Genomic DNA, 19,489 nt, shown 5'->3' with positions numbered 1-19,489 from the left:
GAAAAGAGGAAGTTACATTGATTATGGATGAAGACTTGAATTTTCAAGACCAATCCAGCATGCCTGATCACTTTATTCTGGAGTTGAAGAAAGGAGGAGGATAGGTTTTTTGCAAATGCCTGCACTTCCAGTTTGTGCTACTTACCTCTTTTTGCACAAATATACAATATGGAATAAACATAATTAAAATAAATAAAACTTATTTTTTTATTAGGCTGATTAATTCATCAGTATCAGCATAACAGTCAATATTTACTGTTTTGGTTTCTATCTTCCCATTCATATAGTTCTTTTTAATAACTGAGAAGTCTACCTCCTCCGCAGAGCTAGTTTGCTTGTGTCCCATGGGATGCTACTGTGACTGTGCTCCTTTCATTTCTGTAGTTACTGTGCTGTAAGATCTCCACCTGGTTTTTGGTTAGTTTATGTTGGGCATAGAACAGAAAGGGAAGTAGAAGACCTGTAGAAATCAGAGAGTACAGGAATTACCTGTGTCTATCACTTTGCAGGTCACTTTGAATAGGGAATCTTCTATATAATGAAATATTGTCTAGAGGAGTCACAGTTTACATTATAAAACTAATGTAAAATAAATATTTTCTTGAAAGTACTACTAACAAGACTAAACTTTTAGAAAAAAACAGTGGAAATCATGCTCAGCTGACGTGACTTATCTGGCATATTGAAATTTGGTCTGTATCTGTAATATCTTTGTAAATGACTATTTTATTTAATTAGCAAACACTTAATTAGACAAAGAGTTGTCTAGCACCTCCTGTTCATTAAATCAGAAATCATTCTCTATTTTAATTAGCATGACATTTTCTGTAATCAATTTAATGAAACGCCATCTGCAGTTCTAATAATACCGTGTACATCAGGGGCTGATTGACATATGTGTTGACAGCAAGGTATCAACCTTCTCTTATGTTTGTATTTTTTAAAAAAAGGAAAATATAAGGAAAAGGAGGATGCTTACTAATGCTGCTGTTTGTGCTGCAAAACAGAATTTTATCTAAATAAATGAAACTTAGTAAATATTTTCAATGGGAAAAAAAAGCATTTACTATCTTCAGGTTAACACGATCAGAATTTGAGAAGACTGCCCTGAAGATTCCTTATTCTAGATACTGTGGAGAAGATTTTCGGCATTGCTTGCATGACTCTCCTCTTTCCTTCACTTTCTGGGTGCTGTTTACACTCTTAAGACTGATTGCCATAATATCTGATGGATTCTATGCAAGAAGCTGCCTGAGTATTGCTGCTGCTGTATCCCCAGAAAACTCCTTGGGTCCTGCCCTTAGAAATGAGACCCACGGCTCATCAGCTGGGCCTTCTTTGGCCAGGCAGAAGGCAAGCTTTGCTGGAGAGATGGGAGGATGAATCTGCTCCTCTTGCTGGATAGGGAAAAGCCCCAGATTTGGGTCCCTATTCTGTGTTCTCATGAGACCAGGAAAAACGAAGTGAAACTGAAAGAGGTTAGATTTAGATATTAGATACTAGGGAGAAGCTCTTTACTGTGGGAGTGGTGAGGCACTGGAACAGGTTGACAAGAGAAGCTGTGGCTGCCCCATCCTTGGAAGTGTTCGAGGCCAGGTTGGACAGGGCTTTGAGCAACCTGGTCTAGTGGAAGGTGTCTCTGCCTATGGAAGGGGGGTTGGAACTAGATAACCTTTACGGTTTCTTCCATCCCAAACCATTCTATGAATCTGTGACTCTATGAAAGTGGACAAAAGCCCATCAGATATCTGTGACGCTCCCTGTTTGTAAGTGAGGGGAGGTTAGGATGTGAATACTTAAGAGTGTCAGTGCCTAGTACTTCTGAGCTGCTTTAGGCAACTAGCTTAGGCTAAGATTTACAATGCTGTGAACATATTAGCAACCAATTGGCTGTGTATGCTCTCTGTGACTTCTGTATAAATCATTTTTTTCTTCAAGCTACTCAATATTAGTAAATTCTAAAACACTACTGAGCCACGTCCTAGCAAGTTGAGCTTGGCATGTCTCCTTGAAATTGATGGATCCACACAAGTTCAGCACACGAGTTACCATGAAATAAACCTTATTATAAAAAATAATTCAAATCTACCAAAATATTCTACCAAAGTACTTTTGTTTTGCAAACAAAAATGGCATTAACAGTATTGTGAATTTAGTAGGAATTAGATTTTTTTTTTTGTATTGTCTTTTCTAATTCTTTGGAGCAGCAAACTGATGATATGTAATAAAGTTTCTAACAGGACAGAATTGTGCGTCTGTAAACAAGGAAAAGGTTGGTTTCTGAGGAAATATTTGTGAGGTAAGGTGTAATGGCTGTCTGGAAGTAAATCCTGTTTTTCAAATTGGTGAAAGAATACTAGTGAAAGAGAGTAAAGAAAACAGCTCCGCGGATTAACATTGAACAGCTGTTGTTTGAAATAATTATGTGATTTATTTGCAAAATAGTTGCAAAATCTCGATACACTTCCCAAAGCATTGCTTACAGATACTGTAATTTTGAGTAAAGATAATAGAGGCTAGCTCTAAGAAATAGTAAGTTTTTAAGTGTTTGGAATGTGGAAGTTTAGTCACAATTTAGGTTTTCTTTAAAGTATACAGTAACTTGCCCTTTCAATCCAGTCTGTGTAGTTTCACTTACAGGACAAGTTGCTTAATTTCATTGACATGTGAAATCAGAGTAGATATTCATCAAATAAACCACCACCATTCAGTGTCCTAATTTCAGAAAGTTAGATCATTAAAGGTCATGTAGACTCTGAGTCAGATTCTTGCACTAGCAAAATCTAGGGCTTGATTTTCAGAATGGTGGTTAGTCTGCTTTCTCCCCCAAGTAATACATGAGTTTCCATTCAAATTTAAAAGGCCTGGGATTTTTCCAATAATTTGAACATTTATGTGAAGGAAATTGGAACAGTAAGTGCTTAAAATGAATTTTATAGCATTTAAGACATGGCAGAGTATTGTCAATTCAGTAAATGAGGGCAAATTCAATAAATGAGGGTAAAGAAATTATTGCAGAATTGAAGGGGGTGAAGCTGCTTATCAAATTAAAAAAAAAAGTTTTGTATTGATTCTTTTGCATTTTGTGATAGTTTGCCTGTACTTTGACATTCCCTGGAAGAACAGATATTAGGCCAGGCAGAGTATAGAGCTGCATCTCCTGCCAACAATAAATATGCTGATCTTGAGCAGAACCTTTACCAGATTTGAACCTAAACCAGGAACAATAGTCTTAGTAAAATTATTTATATGAAATACTGCTTTCACTTTAAAAATATCTGAGATTATGATGATACCATATTTTCATAGTATTTGCATCACTGAGGGCTGTTTATGGTATTGATATATTTCCAAACTATTATTCAAAAACGTACAATGGCGTAAGAACTTAGATATTTAACCTCACAATGATAAAATAAATTATTGTTGGTTCTGCAGTTAATGTAGTTCTGTAAGAAGAGTAATATGTTGCCGACTCAGGTGAAATTACTATTCTGCAATAATTACAGAAGAGTTTTGTTTTTAGTTTGCTTTCATTTAATGTTTTACTTAATGTTGCATTCTTTATGAAAGCCAAATAAGTTGCAGATAACCTGTTCAGCAGCAGGTTTAGATTACAGAGGTGTATGTCCACTAGGCAGCCTCTCTCACAATCCCCTTTACAAATAAGCTCAGAATCAGAGGTGGAATAAATTCTTCCTACGAGAGTCATCTGTAATAAAACTGAGCCTACCATACCTTTTTCTGTATATTACCAGAGTGACTGATGAATCACCAAGTATATTACCTTTTTCAGACAAGCATCAAGTTTGTCTTCTAAAAAACTAATGGTTTAATTAAACTAAATGCTGCAGTTGTGGTGAAAAACCTTCCATATCCAACACAGAGAACAAGAAAAATCTTTATGATAGTCATCGTTGAAACCCCTGCACAAATTGAGCTAATCAATTCAGTGAGACAAACCAGAACCATCTCAGCAGGTAAACTAAACCACCTGCTTCAGGGTTAGGCAAGGGAGGGGAGAAAGTGTGGTAATCCATTTTGCCTGCCTGGGAAAATTTTCTCTTTTGAGATTTGTGGGATTTGCATGATGTGCCTTAGAGCATCGTATCAGCCATCTACCCCTGCAGATTCTCTGAACGGGCCTGCAGCACTAACCAACCCCAGTATCCCATCTGCAGCTGAGATCGATGTTTGATAATGTGTAGGAAAGTGGAGTAGAACACACAAACAGGAGACGAATTATGCGTCAGAAAAAAAAAAAAAAAATCCCTTGATATTTATCAACGATCCCTTGCCATAGGCAGCCAGCTAAAAAAACCCCAAGGGCTGAGATTTCTATTAAAATTTTCTTAGCACACAGCTACAAACATGAGTTATATTTTTCAGACAATCCTGTATTTCCAAAGATTTGTTGCAGAAGGGGATGGGAAAAATCAATAGAGGGAATTAAATCCACAGATTACAGGCCAGGAGAGATTGCTACAGCCATCCAGTGTCAACCCTTTATACTTTTTACTCAACTTCAGATTAAACTATTTCTTGAAATAAAGGTCTAAAGCATGTCTTTAAGAAAAAATGTCTCAGGGCTGCAGTTTCGATCATCTCCTTTGCTGAGCTCTTCCACATATCCCAGCGTCCATAACTGTTGTCAACTTTTGCCTAGCTATGTATGTATATATATATGACTTAGATGTCTTTAAACTTTCTCATTGTCAACCTGAATAATTTTAGCCATTTCAACCTTGCATTTTTATGTTTGTTTTCTGATCCAGATTGACGCTGAGTTTTTTAGCGTTCCTCTTTACACATTTCCTATTCTTGCATTGTGCGTTCCAGGAACTGGCCATTTTACAATAGTGCCAATCTCACCAGTGCTGTAAGCAGAGGCAAGATCACCCTAGGACATTTACTTGTGATCTACTTATGCTGAAGAATTGTATCAACTCTTTTTGCCATGATACTGCATTGAGAACAAGTTGTACAGCATTTATCTGTATAAGCCCATAAGCTTTCCATAACTGCTCTTCAATTCCAGTCTCCCATCTACAACAATGACCATTTAACCAGGTGAGACAGATCTCTTGGGAGGAGTACCCTGTCTTCCTCATTATTTTAATTAGTGATGCTATTTTTAATCCTCCTATTGTGTTTCCCTGTTAATTCCATTTAATATAAGCTTTCAAATCACATCATAAAATAAATCAAATGCCACAAATAAAAACCCAATACGCAGTTTCAGCATAGTTGCCTCTATCAAACATAACCCTGTTAAAACTTTGTTTAAGAAGATCTGTGTTTTTAAAATGTCATCATGTGTTAATTATATTGCTGGCCAGTATTTTGTAGGAAGGATCCTGGATTTATTGTGCCACTATTTTATTTGGGACCGATGTCAGGGTAACATATACAGATGTTTGGTTGTCTGTCCTCACCTTCAGTAGCAGAGAATAAATTTATCAGTCAACCAGTGCTCTGGAGTTTCCAGAGTTTTCCGAAATTTGAGAACTATTTCAAATAGGAAATTCCCAATTAGTTGTTTTAAAATCTGTTTTGTGTACATCATCCAGGGCTGGTGACTTGATAGCACATGTTCTTTACAGAGGCTTCCTCGCGTTCTCCTTTGCTTAAGACAGAATGCCTTCTACTTTGGTAAGACCCTTAGGTAGACTAGGTGGCTCTTCAGTGCTGCAGTATGTGCCCAGCCAAGAGGTTTTTACATAATACGACTCTTTGTTTAAAATTAAACAAGAATTTCTTTGAAGTAGGAACTCTACTTCTCTGAATGGTTGTGTGAAGAGTCAGGGATCCCTGAACTTCTCTGGTGAAGACACCAAGATAATAAACAAAATAAATAAATCAGTTGTGTAAATGGACAGTATTAAGGACTAGGTATTATTTTCTTCGGTGAACTTTTTTACTCTAGGTAACAAGAATTTCAACACAAATGTACGTTTATGGCTCTTTACTTACTTTTGAGCCATCAGTGAAAAAATCATCATTATTTGTGTGACCATCAACTACCAATCTATTGATTGGAATGAGACTTCCATATTAATTAATATGATTACTTGTGAAGCCTGTTCATCCTCAATGCATACATGGTATTATTAATATAATTTTGTATCTAAGAATCTCCATGTATTTTGCAAACATTCATTTAATTTATGTGCTTCGGAAGTTAACTACTGAGTCCAATACAGTGATGAAAGCCCAAGTTCAGTGAGAGGTATAATTACTGGACAGTAAAGTCTGCTTTTTGAAGAGGACTGACTCCATTTTCTGGTCTAATAATTGAATACAGTTTCTTCTAACTTGAGAACAAAGGCTTTAATTTATGTCATTCGTAGTATTTCGTATTCCAAATGCCATTTCACCCTGTGTGTATGACTTGCAGGAAGAGCCCTAGGACTGTGTATTTTACTCATGGTCCTTTTAGCAATTTTAAGGGGCAGTTCTTAATTTGGGTGAAATGTTCTTGGTAGGATTAGTTAATGAGGCATGATGCTATAAATCCTATTGGCCAAATGTACATGGCATGTAGAAACTGAGAAGGAGTCACATTCTAATACTGTTGTTTGGATTTAGGTGGCATATTAGTCTTACCTATGGACCAAAAATGCATTGTTCAGATCACTGTCCAAGCGGGAGGAATGAACATGGCTAATTGTTGACAGGAGTTAAATATCTCTGAGTTATATGTGCTGTTTTTCACATTATGGTTTGCTCATAACTGGGGACAGATCTTTGGCCAAACAGCCTTATTTTTTCTATACTATTATTTAGCTTCCTGGTACAACATCATTGAGGATTTGTGTTAGGATACCTAAAATGATACATGCACAAAACCCTACGAGAAGTTGCAAAAACTTTAATGTTCTGTACTAACCAGTAACCTGAAACCAAAATAACTTCCTACAAAGTGTTACTTCTTTTTATTCAAAGTGAGTATTTGAAATGTTTTTCTTTATAAGAAGTTGCTGTTAATTCCACACTTCACCATCTAATTTTCTTCCTAAATGAAAGCTTTGATAATACTGTCCAAAACTCCACTGATCCCACCCCATTTCTTAGCCCTGATCCGAAAATAGCTTAGTAAGCTCTTCAAATGAGGCTTCATTAATTTTACAGAACATATTAGAGGACATTCAGTAGTGCTGCAGATCTAGAGTTTCTGTGGAGTCCATTAAAATACAGCTACATTTTTCTGGAAAAGCGAAGCACATTTTTATGATAGCAGAACCTTTTCCTCTAGTCATGTTTACTTCCCACTTCATAAAACTCATGGTTCTGGAATGAATTTTTCAGATATTGCTAAGGATTAGTAAAGTTTTTTTGTGTTTTATTTAGGTTCTAATTTAGAACTTTCCTTATGCCTTTTACATTTTTATAACAAAATTGTTTCATTTGATTAAATATCAATTACATGGGTTTAAAATAACAAAAAAGAGTCAGCACTCAATCTGTTCAATCTCATATTAGAAATAGTAGGAAATTTGGAACCAATTTTCTTGATTTTTAAATCAAGACTTATGTAGTTCTTGCCTGTTTCTTGGTAATTTCACAGGTATTGATGCAAACAGATAGAAAGCTTTTTTAATAGGAGCCACAATCCTATTTTTTTCCTTAGTTCAGGTGTATTCAATATTTTTCTTATAGAAGCTTACAAATGAACTAAGTGGTAGAAGGAAAAAATTATGACAGTTCATCCCACAGCATTCTAAGTGTTCTACAAATGGACCTAGCTTTAACCCTTCTTTGATAACGATCGGTTTATGTGACAACCTGGTATTCTGTGGCCCAGCACTAATCACACAGGACATGGATTGTCTTAAGATATAGTGCATGTCTTTGTCAGACTAGTTACCAGAGATACAGAACAGTACAGTAGTTTTGTTAAGAGTCACATCGATATGTGAATATGGTGTCCAGCTTTTTTCATTGCACAATGTAACTTTGGTATATGGTGCTTTTCATAGTGGATATGGGTGGACACTAAAGTGTCAAAATGACAGTGATATCAATCTGTTGGATTGACAGTGAAAGCAGTTTTACATTCAAGATGTTACTTTGTTCACAGCAATCCCATTGGGTATGTTTTTGCCACATAAAATGTTTCCATTTGAATCAAATATTTTGAGTGAGGTGAAAATGCTGTAGGGTGTAAACTGCTATTTTTGAAGCTCATGATGCAAATCAAGAAAACTAGATATTGTGACTGCAATTCTCTCAATCTTGTCTGTGTATTGTAATAAAGAGATTCTGATGACTTTAATATGCTGGTTTTCTCTACAGATGTATTAAACACTGAATTTGTTTGCTAACTGTTAAACCTTTGTTGTTGCAGATACAGCAGTGGTGTATAAAAATAGGAATGGACATGTTGTTGAACTGAATGTAGAAACAAATACGACGACATTATTATTGGAAAATACAACTTTTGTAAGTAATATATATTATTTACTGATTTCTTAGTAGAAGTCTGTTGACATTTTTTTCTGCAATAGGAGTGGGAGAGCATATTTAAAGGTTAAAAAAAATATGTTTATAACCGAGACTAGATTAAATATAAATGGAAAGTATAATACTTTCCTCTGTCTGTGCACAATTTCTGGCTGAAGTTATTTGTTACTTTATTCAACCTATGTGTAAATAACCAAGAATTTGGAGGATATGTTGTTGGCTGTAGTCCATCCTTTGCTTAGGCCATTTGAAGGAGCGTGGCTGGTGTGTCCTGGTGAATCTATCTGATGTCTAATATAATAAAAGATTTCATAGAATGGAGAAATGCTACTCAAAATGTTGAGAGCTTTTCACTATTATAAAAGGGGAAAATGTTCAAAAATCATGTGAAGATATTCCTTTATGGAATTAAATATGCAATGTATTTCCTAGTCATGTTAATCTCTGGTTTACTTGTTCCTCTGCTGTAATGGCAAGCTAGATGATTAGGGACTATTCCTCTTGACCAGTAAATAATCTATACCTGAGTGATTTGCATAATTTTCTGACTAGCTGTAATTGCTGTGAAATGCTTTAATGCCTTAGTCTACATTTTCTTTTGCTTTGCTTGGTGCTGTATTCTCAGTGATACTAATATCCTACCCTGTAATTCTTGTTTATTGGGTTTCTGCAGCAGAAATACGTGACTTGTCAATTTTTACTTATCAATTCTCTGTAAAGACCACTGGCTGTTATTGTTAATCCCTTTATTTTTAATTTAGTAAAATCTTTTGCACCTGCAGACCCAAAAGGATGACTGATTTTCATCAGTGGCGTTTGGCAAACACTGATTTTATTCCTGGTCTGTTCCTTGCCTTTGCTGGTACAGATTCCTCCTTTCAAAGCATAAAACCCCGGTGATCTTTTCTTCTAAGTCCTAAAACTAGGAAGAGGAGAGTAGAAGTTCAGGAGAAAGAACATGATGCTGACTTCCTAGGTCAGTGTAAAGACGAAGTTGAAGGGAGGAGAGAATTGTACTTTAATGGTTTGTATATGTGAGGCTCCCTTTCTGTAAGGTGCACCCTTCCATATGCTGGGATGTGCCTCAGGGTACCACTTAATGCCAAAAAGGCTAGCAGACACAATTAAAAGTAGGTGAAAAGGTGAATTTCTGTAAAGTGCAAACCACAGATTGTTGAAAAAGCATTTTCCCTGTTATCTGTGTGTGTGCGTGAGCGCTTGCCTGGTTAAGTAGAGGATAAACTGTGTCAAGCATATATATTGCATTTACCATATAACTTGAACTCAAGCAGCTGCTTGGGCATCCCTGGCTGTAAAACTTGACTGTAGTGATAAGATTTGGGTTTCCTCACAGATTTAATTCATACACTTTTGGATGCAAGTATTTGGCTCATAATGTCAAGTGCCATGACAAGCTATTCAGGCCACTATGCTAAACCAGTCTTGCCAAGTAGTGATGGATTGGTGTGGACAGCCTGCTTCACACTGCGAAAATCACCTCTTTTCACAAAGTTGCTCTGCTCTGTGCTTTTTATGGAATTGATTTATCCTGAAGTCATGCAGGCTGAGAGAGTTCTAGACACCTGATATCTACTTAATTATAAATGTGAGAAACTGATGCAAAAAGGGTTAATATTCAAACAACCATCCAACAATTATGTATTGAACAGAGACAAATAAAAACGTATGTTTCTTCCTTCGAAATTTCTTTCCTAGTCAAAACCTAAGAGTGTTAGAGGTAAATAAAGGGAATTCCAGCAATGATTATTCATATGGAAGTAGAATGAAAAGCGGAACACAGAGCAGAAGATTCAGCAAATTTCTTGATAGACATTTGGCAGAGAGCAATGGCAAATGTTGCTGTGCTGAGTTGTCTGTTGACAAGGTGGCCAGTGATCCTAACAGATCATAACATTACAGAAGCAGACAGTATGGCTGAAATCAAAAGCTGTCCCATTCTTCTAAGCTCCGCTGTCCCCAGATTCACACTGCTAAATGTAATCTTCCAAAGTTAAACACCTTGATCATTGATCAACATTTTCCTTGCTCAGTGCCACATCTGCTTAATCACTGGTGCATAATTAGAATGGTACTGGTTTAATGACTCTGCAGAGATGACTTGTATTAATAGAAAATACAGCACAAATCCAACGTAGGCAGTGGCAATACAAGTTCCCTCATTCCTCCCTATCAAAGGGTTTTAGTCATGGAAGAGTCACCTTTTGATGGGAGCTTGTCTGCTTTCAGTCTACGTTCTCTCTCCTGTTTGCCTCCCTGCTCAAGCAACCTGCAGAAGTGGCAGGTTTTTCTTAGTAATGTTCATAATTGTCTATTGAAAATTGAACTGCCATGATAAACTCATTGTGAGAAGGCAAGGAGCTAGTAATGACTCTTTGTCACTACTGATTGGGCTGTATATGAACCAGCAGCCCAGAAGAGGTTTTCTGTTTTCCTCATCCCTAATCCCCTGAAGCAGTCTTCCATTGTACATGGATCACTGGCTCTTCTTTTGTGCGTTAGAGACTGCCATTTTTGTGCAAAGTACATTTCTTTTATCCGTCTTTGTCTTCCTTAGTGCCTAAAGGTCAGATAGCCCTGCCGAAGAGCTGCTATGCCTACTATGCATGTGTATCAGCAAAAAAAGCAAACTGCTTTTTTTTTTTTAAAACTATTTACATGTATAAAAGATTAAAAAAACAACAACCCTTTAAAAATAGTCATACATCTGGAAGGAAGAAAGGCTAGTATTATATTGTTCTAAGATGACCATTCATAGGGAAGTATCTGTCCACAGTTCCTAAATTAAAGTTTTTTTTCCAGTTTCATTAGGTTTCATTCAAAAGCAGAAGAAATCATTGCACTTCATTCATGCTTTTCAAATGGAATCCTTTTCTGTAATCAATCTATTAATAAAACAGTCTGGCCTTTATTTAATTAAACTATCAGCAAAGCAATATTATGGATAACAAATACAGTGATGTAAGTGAAAAGAGCAACTTGTAAAGCACAAAGAATATCTATTAGCATCTTTAGATAGCATAACGTAAAGACATTTTCTAATACATACCTGTCCTCTCAGTGTATGCATGTAGTACATCCTGTTTATGCTGTCTAAGAAACAGTTAATACTCTGAGCCAGCAGCATATAAATGTTAACAGCTGGAGGCTGGGCAAGTCTTCTATTAAACGGAGCCAAAAAAAGCCCTAGACATGAATCACTGTGTGGCATCCTGATGTTTGCGATGCTGCCTCGATATGCGGTTACAATATGTTCTCTGTCATCTATCCGAGGTGCCTATCACCATGATCATGACATGCCTACCAGTTTTTCAGCATTTAGCAATACTTTATTGCATGTTACAGTTCCAAAGTAAGTAACATGATGCTGCATTTATCTAAGCAATTTCAGTTGGTTAAGTGAAGTTTACAAGCAGTTTATTTATTCCTTTGCCATCAGCTGTTACATAAAGTCCCTAAGAGCAGGTTACCAGCTAACACACAACTCAGGCACAAGACCTGGCTAAGCTGGAGAGGAAAGCATGGATGACCACATGGGTTCTTTTGTCTAGGGGAGGTTGTCTGTCTGGTCCCTTACCATGCTTCTAGCTCAGCCTCTTTATTCTGTTACAGTTCTTAAACCCAACCAAAATGAACAAAAGGGAACACAGAGATGAGAGAAGACATGTAGGGACTGTGTGTTCTCTAATAGTACTTTCCAAATGTTTTGGATCCATTGAAAGAAATATTTAGAAATTTTGCCTTCAATTTTCCCTCTTAAAAAAAGCCACAGTAATTATCAAGGTGGTAACACTTATTTGTTAGCCCTGAGTTCCACTACTTTTGTGGTGGATGTATGCAAAATTATTCAGATACCATGCATGCATCCTCACAAACACTCAGTCCAGGATTCTGGGTCAGAAATGAATCTGGTGTGCCTGTGTGGATGATGGGGTATATTTTGACTCATCAAATAAGAGGCTATCAATTTGTTTGCAATGCCTAACGATACAAGTAGAACTGTTTTCAGTTTTGTAACTCTAATACAGGGTCTTGTATTTACAACAGCTTCCCTGCAGCTGTATGCTTTCGACTCTTCTAAAATCCAGCAATTCTGACTTGCTCTCACCCTTGATTTTGATGCCTTCCTGCAACTCTTTTCAATCTCAAGGGGAAATTGCATCCTGGTACATAGCAAACTGATATTACTGAACTACAAATCTTTTCCCAGGGGCTTTCAGGGAGTATACCCTATGGTATGTTGTAATGTCATATTACTGTGGACCATCTTTTGCACAAGGATGGGGAGAGAAGGATTACTTCTTGCTGCTTGCTAATCAGGGGATGGTGTCAGAAGGGTGGAGCAGAGCAGGAGTAGTCTTGGCTCATGTATCATGATTAAGCTGTGGCAGCCCAGCTGTGAAAACCCACTGGAGGCCTTACAGCCAAAAGCAGAGAATGCAAGTTTTAGTCTGAGCAGAGCTTTTGGCAGGGGCATTTTCCTGATGTGTCACAGAGCACTGTTTATAAATACCCTTTCTTTTTGATAATTGTCTTCCTTTTGATATCTTTGTTTGTTTGTTTTGTGTTCCCCACCACCAACCACACCCCTTTCCTCTTTTGATGGGAAACTCAGTGCATCATCTCAATGCTGTTGTAGTTTCTTTGTTGATAGGACAAGGGGTAATGGGTTAAAACTTAAACAAGGGAAGTTTAGGTTGGGTATAAGGAAGAAATTCTTTACTGTAATGGTAGTGTGGCACTGGAATGGGTTTCCTAGGGAAGTTGTGAATGCTCCATCCCTGGCAGTGTTCAAGGCCAGGTTGGTCAGATCCTTGGGTGACATGGTTTAGTGTGAGGTGTCCCTGCCCCTGGCAAGGGGGTTGGAACTAGGTGATCTTCAGGTCCTTTCCAACCCTAACTATTCTATGATTCTATTCTATGATTCTGTGTTTCTATGATTAATGTAGATTTAATTGCAAGAGTAGTTTACATGCTTATATTTTAAGACCCTTGTATAAGAGGTTAATGAAAGGGTGAACAATGGTAAATACATTAAACAAGATTATATAACCACATAAATGTTAGTAATTGTTGCAACATTGGCCATTTTATTGACCCACACATGTTGTAAATAGGTGGTTATGAACATTGTAAAATTATCTCTGCTCTTTCATGCTCCTCTAAATTTTAAATAACCCTTTCAGCAAAACCTTTTCAGTAGAGGAGTTTTTATGAGGTAGACTTTATTGTTGCAGTGCACCACTGTGCATAGAGATGGGAAAGCCTGACAGATGGAAGGGTTTGCAGTTGTGGTTTGGTGGTGCTCATTGTCTTTTACCCAAGTGAAAGAGGTTTCAATATACAAAATGCAGGGGACAGTACTCCGAACTGTCAGGTTAGAGTAGCTTTATGGGGGATCTCTCTAAATAATAGTCCTGATGAGATCATTCCTTGGTACAGAAAATATTTAAGGGCTATATCAAAGATGGGGAATGGGAGGTAGAAAATTGGGAGGTAGAATTTGGTTTGTGTTTTTGAGAACCACTCATCCAGGGTAGCCCCCATCCATAGGTTAGAGTTCAGCTTAGATCATGTTTTAAGGCACAATAATCTTTTACACTGCATAGGAAGTCTGAGCCTTAACAAATACAACACATAGTATTGCAAGGTTTTTGAATACAGATTAAGTGCTCAGGTGACACAAGAAATACTGCAATAAGAAATGTAACCTTGGAAACCCAAGTTTTTCAACATTCTAATTACTGTGCATTTTCCTAATTACAACCTGACTCTCTTCTCAGAGGTACCCTGCTTTTACTGCTACAAGGCGAGCTCTCCTGCTGGGCTCCACTCTCAGCTGCTCTCTCATATAACCTCCGGGTGGTCCATCTTCTCCTTTCAGTCACAGCAATCCCATTGTTTCCTTGATTGCTGGTGCCACCAGGAAACAGCTACATGCCAAATGCTTTCTCATTTTGCAGCTAGTATAATTTTGTCCCATCTGATTCCTCTTGTGCATTGCCATTTGGTCAATGCCTGTCTGATAAGTTGAGCTGTATACCTGTGAATTCTCATGAGCTGATAAGTTGATGGGTTGAGCTGAATACCTATGAATGCTCATGAACTCCCATATATTGATGTTCAGTTATAGCATTAAGTTAAAATTCTGATACAGATGTAGGTATGGGATATGGAGATATGAATGATGTCCTAAGTAGGGGTATTGCCCCCAGGTTTTATAGTAACATTCTGGAGGTTTGCAATATTTTATCCTGGATGAATTGAAAAAAAAAGATAATAATTAAGCCTAGATGTGTGTAAAGTGAGCACTAAGTAATGATTGGGGAAGGATAATAATAGGAGTATGGGAGATGTAAGTTGATGGAAAAAGTAGGAGTACAAGAAACTGAAACAGAAGGAGGGCTAAAATTAAAGGAGAAAAACCACAACAAAGTAAACTCCACTAAAGTGAAAATTTCCTCTAATTGGTTTTAACTGTGGTGTATTATTTAGCTTAAAACTATCCAACAGAAAGGATAACAGAGGAGTACTGTAAAGTGTTTGACAGATGTTAAAGTTACATTCTTACAGCTCTGTTCTGCATTATGTTATAGGTAAATTCCACCTGCTGTATAGCATATTTTTAAAAGACCATGAATAAAGCATTGATTTAAATGTTATATTAGTTAAAATCCATAAAAATAGGAAAACTAACATTTTATAGTAGGTGAAAGAATAGAGCAAAGATGAAGTGCGTCAATAACTCAGAACCAGGCTATAAGAAAGCTGAATAAATAAAAGTGAGGTTATACTGAAGGGCCCTTGCAGAACCTAGCCTAAAACTTCTCTTAAACGCAGTCATAACAGGTATTTCTGTTATGAGTAAAACACACATAAAATGCAAACTTAAAAAAAAAGTCATCAATGCAAAATATTGACATTGAAAATGTCAATCAAATGTGGGAATATTGTTCATTGGAAATTTGTTTTCCACTTTAATCATCCATATAGAAAGGGGAAGAAAAGCCAGTTGCATGTGGGTGGTGGTGGTGATGGGATGTCCCTTGTATTTATTTGTTGCAGAATCATTTTTTCTTTTGCTTTCACTCTTTACTGTCTCAAGCTGTTCTCATCTTTCTTTCCATGCCAAAATATGTTCCAAATTTGGAACGTGGATGAAAGAAGGAAGCTGGAAAGCTGAAGGGTGAAAGACTGTTTAGAGGCACTGCATCATTTTGCCTGCATTAGGCTTTTATCATTTCAATCTGTGGTGAAAGTGAGACTAGCAGTCACTGCTTGTCCATGGGATCATCGCGTCATGCATCCTTGTCAGTGAACTCATGTCAAATTCAGCAATATTGGAAAAATGGGTGACAGATTCATAGAATCATAGAATCATAGAATCGTTAGGGTTGGAAAGGACCTTGACATCTAGCTCCAACCCCCCTGCCGTGGGCAGGGACACCTTACGCTAAATCATATCACCCAAGGCCTCGTCCAACCTAGTCTTGAACACTGCCAGGGATGGAGCATTCACAACCTCCCTGGGCAACCCATTCCAGTGCCTCAACACCCTCACAGGAAAGAATTTCCTTCTTATATCCAATCTAAACTTCCCCTGTTTAAGTTTTAACCCGTTACCCCTTGTCCTGTCACTACAGTCCCTAACGAAGAGTCCCTCCCCAGCATCCCTATAGGCCCCCTTCAGATACTGCAAGGCTGCTATGAGGTCTCCACGCAGCCTTCTCTTCTCCAGGCTGAACAGACCCAACTTCCTCAGCCTGTCTTCATACGAGAGGTGCTCCAGTCGCCTGATCATCCCTGTGGCCCTTCTCTGGACTTGTTCCAACAGTTCCATGTCCTTTTTATGTCGAGGACACCAGAACTGCACACAATATTCCAGGTGAGGGCTCACAAGGGCAGAGTAGAGGGGCAGGATCACCTCCTTCGACCTGCTGGTCACGCTCCTTTTGATGCAGCCCAGGATACGGTTGGTTTTCTGGGCTGCGAGCGCACACTGAAGCTGGCTCATCTTCATTTTCTCATCAGCCAACACCTCCAAGTCCTTCTCTTCAGGGCTGCTCTGAATCTCTTCTCTGCCCAACCTGTAGCTGTGCCTGGGATTGCTCCGACCCAGCTGTAGGACCTTGCACTTGACATGGTTAAACTTCATAAGGTTGGCATCAGACCACCTCACAAGTGTGTCAAGGTTCCTCTGGATGGCATTCCTTCCCTCCAGGGTATCAACTGAACCACACAGCTTGGTGTCATCGGCAAACTTGCTGAGGGCGCACTCAATCCCACTGTCCATGTCAGTGATGAAGATGTTAAACAAGACCGGTCCCAACACCGATCCCTGGGGGACACCACTCATTACTGGTCTCCATCTGGACATTGCGCCGTTGACCACAACTCTCTGTGTGCAGCCATCTGGCCAGTTCTTTATCCACCGAGTGGTCCATCCATCAAACTGATGTCTCTCCAATATAGAGACAAGGATGTTGTGTGGGACAGTGTCAAACACTTTACACAAGTCCAGGTAGATGACATCAACTGCTCTACCCCTCTCCCTCAGTTTGTAGCCCGATCATAGAAGGCCACCAAATTGGTCAGGCAGGATTCAGATTGCTGAATTAAGAAGGGAAGATAATGTATGGGTAATTAAAAAGCTTTTTTTTTTTTTCTTAGAATTATGCAACATTGTGAAATGTCAGTAATATAGGGATTCCAGCAATTTACCTAGTCAAAAGTGTTTTCTGTTTGCCCTAGAGCCTAGTGTTTTTTATAAGGCTGTTAAATCTTGATGTGGCTAGGTAGAACTGACAAATATTAGGGAAATTACCTTCCCTTACTTCTTCTCCCTTTCATCAATGTGGAATGCACAGTGCAGCACTGTGTTGAATTACCCTCAGTCTCCTAACTAGATGATGCTGTGCAGTGATGCAGAGGGAAACTAGCCCTGCTTCTGCATCCAGGGACTGTGCCTAATTAGCCAGCTGCATTTCTCCCTGTTTCAGAGCTTTGCTGTTCAGAGCTACATTTCTTAGAGATCAAGCGAAGTGTCATAGTCATAAGGGGCAGCATTTATGGCTGTCTTCCTAAATGAAGGCTAACTAGTGCCTGACAAACCAAGAAGCTTGAAAAGTTACAGATACGCAGACGTGATAGCAGAAGAACCATCCTCCATATTTTTGATAACAAGATACCTGAGGTTTTTTTTCATTTCCAGTGTTTTCAATATGATATTTTCCCAACACTTTCTTTGCAACTCAGAAACATGTTCTTAAAATATATATACATTTTATATTAATAGATAAACATTTATCTATATTTAAAGATAATTTAAAGAAACTAGCATTGCAATCAGCTGGCAATGAATACATAATCTCTGCTGGTTTGTTTTTTGCTTTCTTGTTTCTCATGTGAAACATTAAAAATTATGAAACAGCTTTACTCGCCTTTTAACAAGAATAATGCCATTACAACAACAAAAGGAAAATTATTTGCCAAAACATTACCTGTTTTGTTACCAGGAATGGTTTTCGCAGATCTGTTTGGCAAGCTATAATCTTTTGGTCTACAGGAGATTATAGTTTGTTGTCATTGCTTTTACACCATGTGTCTGAGGCACTTCAGGAGGCAAACCAAATTTTGCAGGCGAATGCAAACTGAATAAGCCAGGTCGTATTCAGTAGGATTTAAACTATTTTAAATCCCAGACCCACAAGACTCTATACTTGGATATAGAATATGTGAGTATCTCTTGCTGGTGTTGCCTCAAACTGCCAGTAGTTTGTAGCTGAGGTACTCAGGTGTTTGCATTAAGTGCATCATTACTTTTGTGGTGGCATAATCAGTGACTGAAGATTCTTACTAAACGCATGATATAGCAAGCACCACAATCCCTGAAAATGAATTTGGAAAGCTGCCTGTGTTATATGTTGCTGAAGACTAAGGTAGTCGGGGAATAATTAATAAACTGCTAGAAAAGCAGGGAAATTTCACACCTAAAATTGTTTTCAGTGTGTGCCAAGAAAAGGGAACATAACCATAAATTAACATTAACACAGTCTCTGCTTAAAGGCGGTTAACTCATAAAAGCTAGTTTAAGCACAGTAGAAATCTGTTCTGAATGCTTTGTAAGTAAAAAAGGAAGTTCCTAGTTGTTGGGGTTTTTTGGTTTTGTTTGGGTTTTTTTTCTCTTTTTTACTCAAGGCTGCAGATTCATCTTCTAACTTCTGATACTGTCATGTTCTTGCATCACACTAATGCAGTTTCAGTTCAAAACTATTTTTTTCCTTTTGTTGTCTTTGGATAGCTTGAGCCTAATTATACTACCTAGTAACCTGAGTTACTAGGTTAACTAGTAAATCTAGTTAACCTGAGTGTAATCTGCATATCGAAACACAGCATCTTCTCAGTTAATTTAGCCTTTTTTATTATCATTAGGATAGTTCCTTAGCTGCTCTGATTATACGAGTTTGTGACTTCTGATTTGTGTACCTTAAACCCCTATTGAATTCATTAGTTTAGTAGTGGGATTAGGCTAAATAGAACAGGATGCTTAAGAAGAAAAAAAAAAAAAGTAAAAAAAGTAAATAAAAAAAAGGGAAAACCTTCCTTTGAATATTGGATAGCTCTTGTCCTATGTAACTATTTATTTATTTTCTTTCATCTTGTACCTTTGTGATTCTGTTATTTTTTTCTGTCCAACTTCTATTCTTATCTGCATTTTTCATTACACTCTTTTCCTTTAATTCTGCAAATAGATGTCTTGAGATTATTTCTTTTTTATTCCTTCAGTGTCTTTTAAAGCACGTTCTTAGTTTCCACATACATTAGATGCATTAAATTCTTTCTGACATAACATTAATCCTTGATTAAATTACAGTCTTGAAAAGTAGTCTTGGATAGATGTAAAGCAATTATTAGTTTTATAGTGCTAACTTAAGTTTCACTTTGCTCTCCACTAAGCATTTTCTTTCTTATAGGAAAGAGTTTTTCTTTAGTGCAGGTTGTCTTGCAA

At 37.6% G+C, this 19,489-nt stretch overlaps 1 protein-coding gene across 2 annotated transcripts in view; it reads left to right on the top strand.

Moving 5' to 3' along the window:
- DPP10 (dipeptidyl peptidase like 10) overlaps positions 1–19,489 on the top strand; it is a 563,373-nt gene that overhangs the window by 400,492 nt on the left and 143,392 nt on the right. For both annotated transcript variants that reach the window (XM_061479197.1, XM_061479109.1), the window contains exon 4: positions 8,348–8,442. In XM_061479197.1, coding sequence (XP_061335181.1) covers positions 8,348–8,442 — 95 coding nt within the window. The remainder of the gene's footprint in view (positions 1–8,347; positions 8,443–19,489) is intronic.

The sequence above is a fragment of the Pezoporus flaviventris genome, unplaced genomic scaffold (genome assembly GCF_033815535.1).
Source record: "Pezoporus flaviventris isolate CSIRO_AGI_PZ_B2104156 unplaced genomic scaffold, CSIRO_AGI_Pfla_v1 ptg000001l, whole genome shotgun sequence".
NCBI classification, from domain to species: domain Eukaryota; kingdom Metazoa; phylum Chordata; class Aves; order Psittaciformes; family Psittacidae; genus Pezoporus; species Pezoporus flaviventris.
The sequence above is the reverse complement of the archived record's forward strand: the minus strand, read 5'-3'. Positions and strand labels throughout refer to the sequence as shown.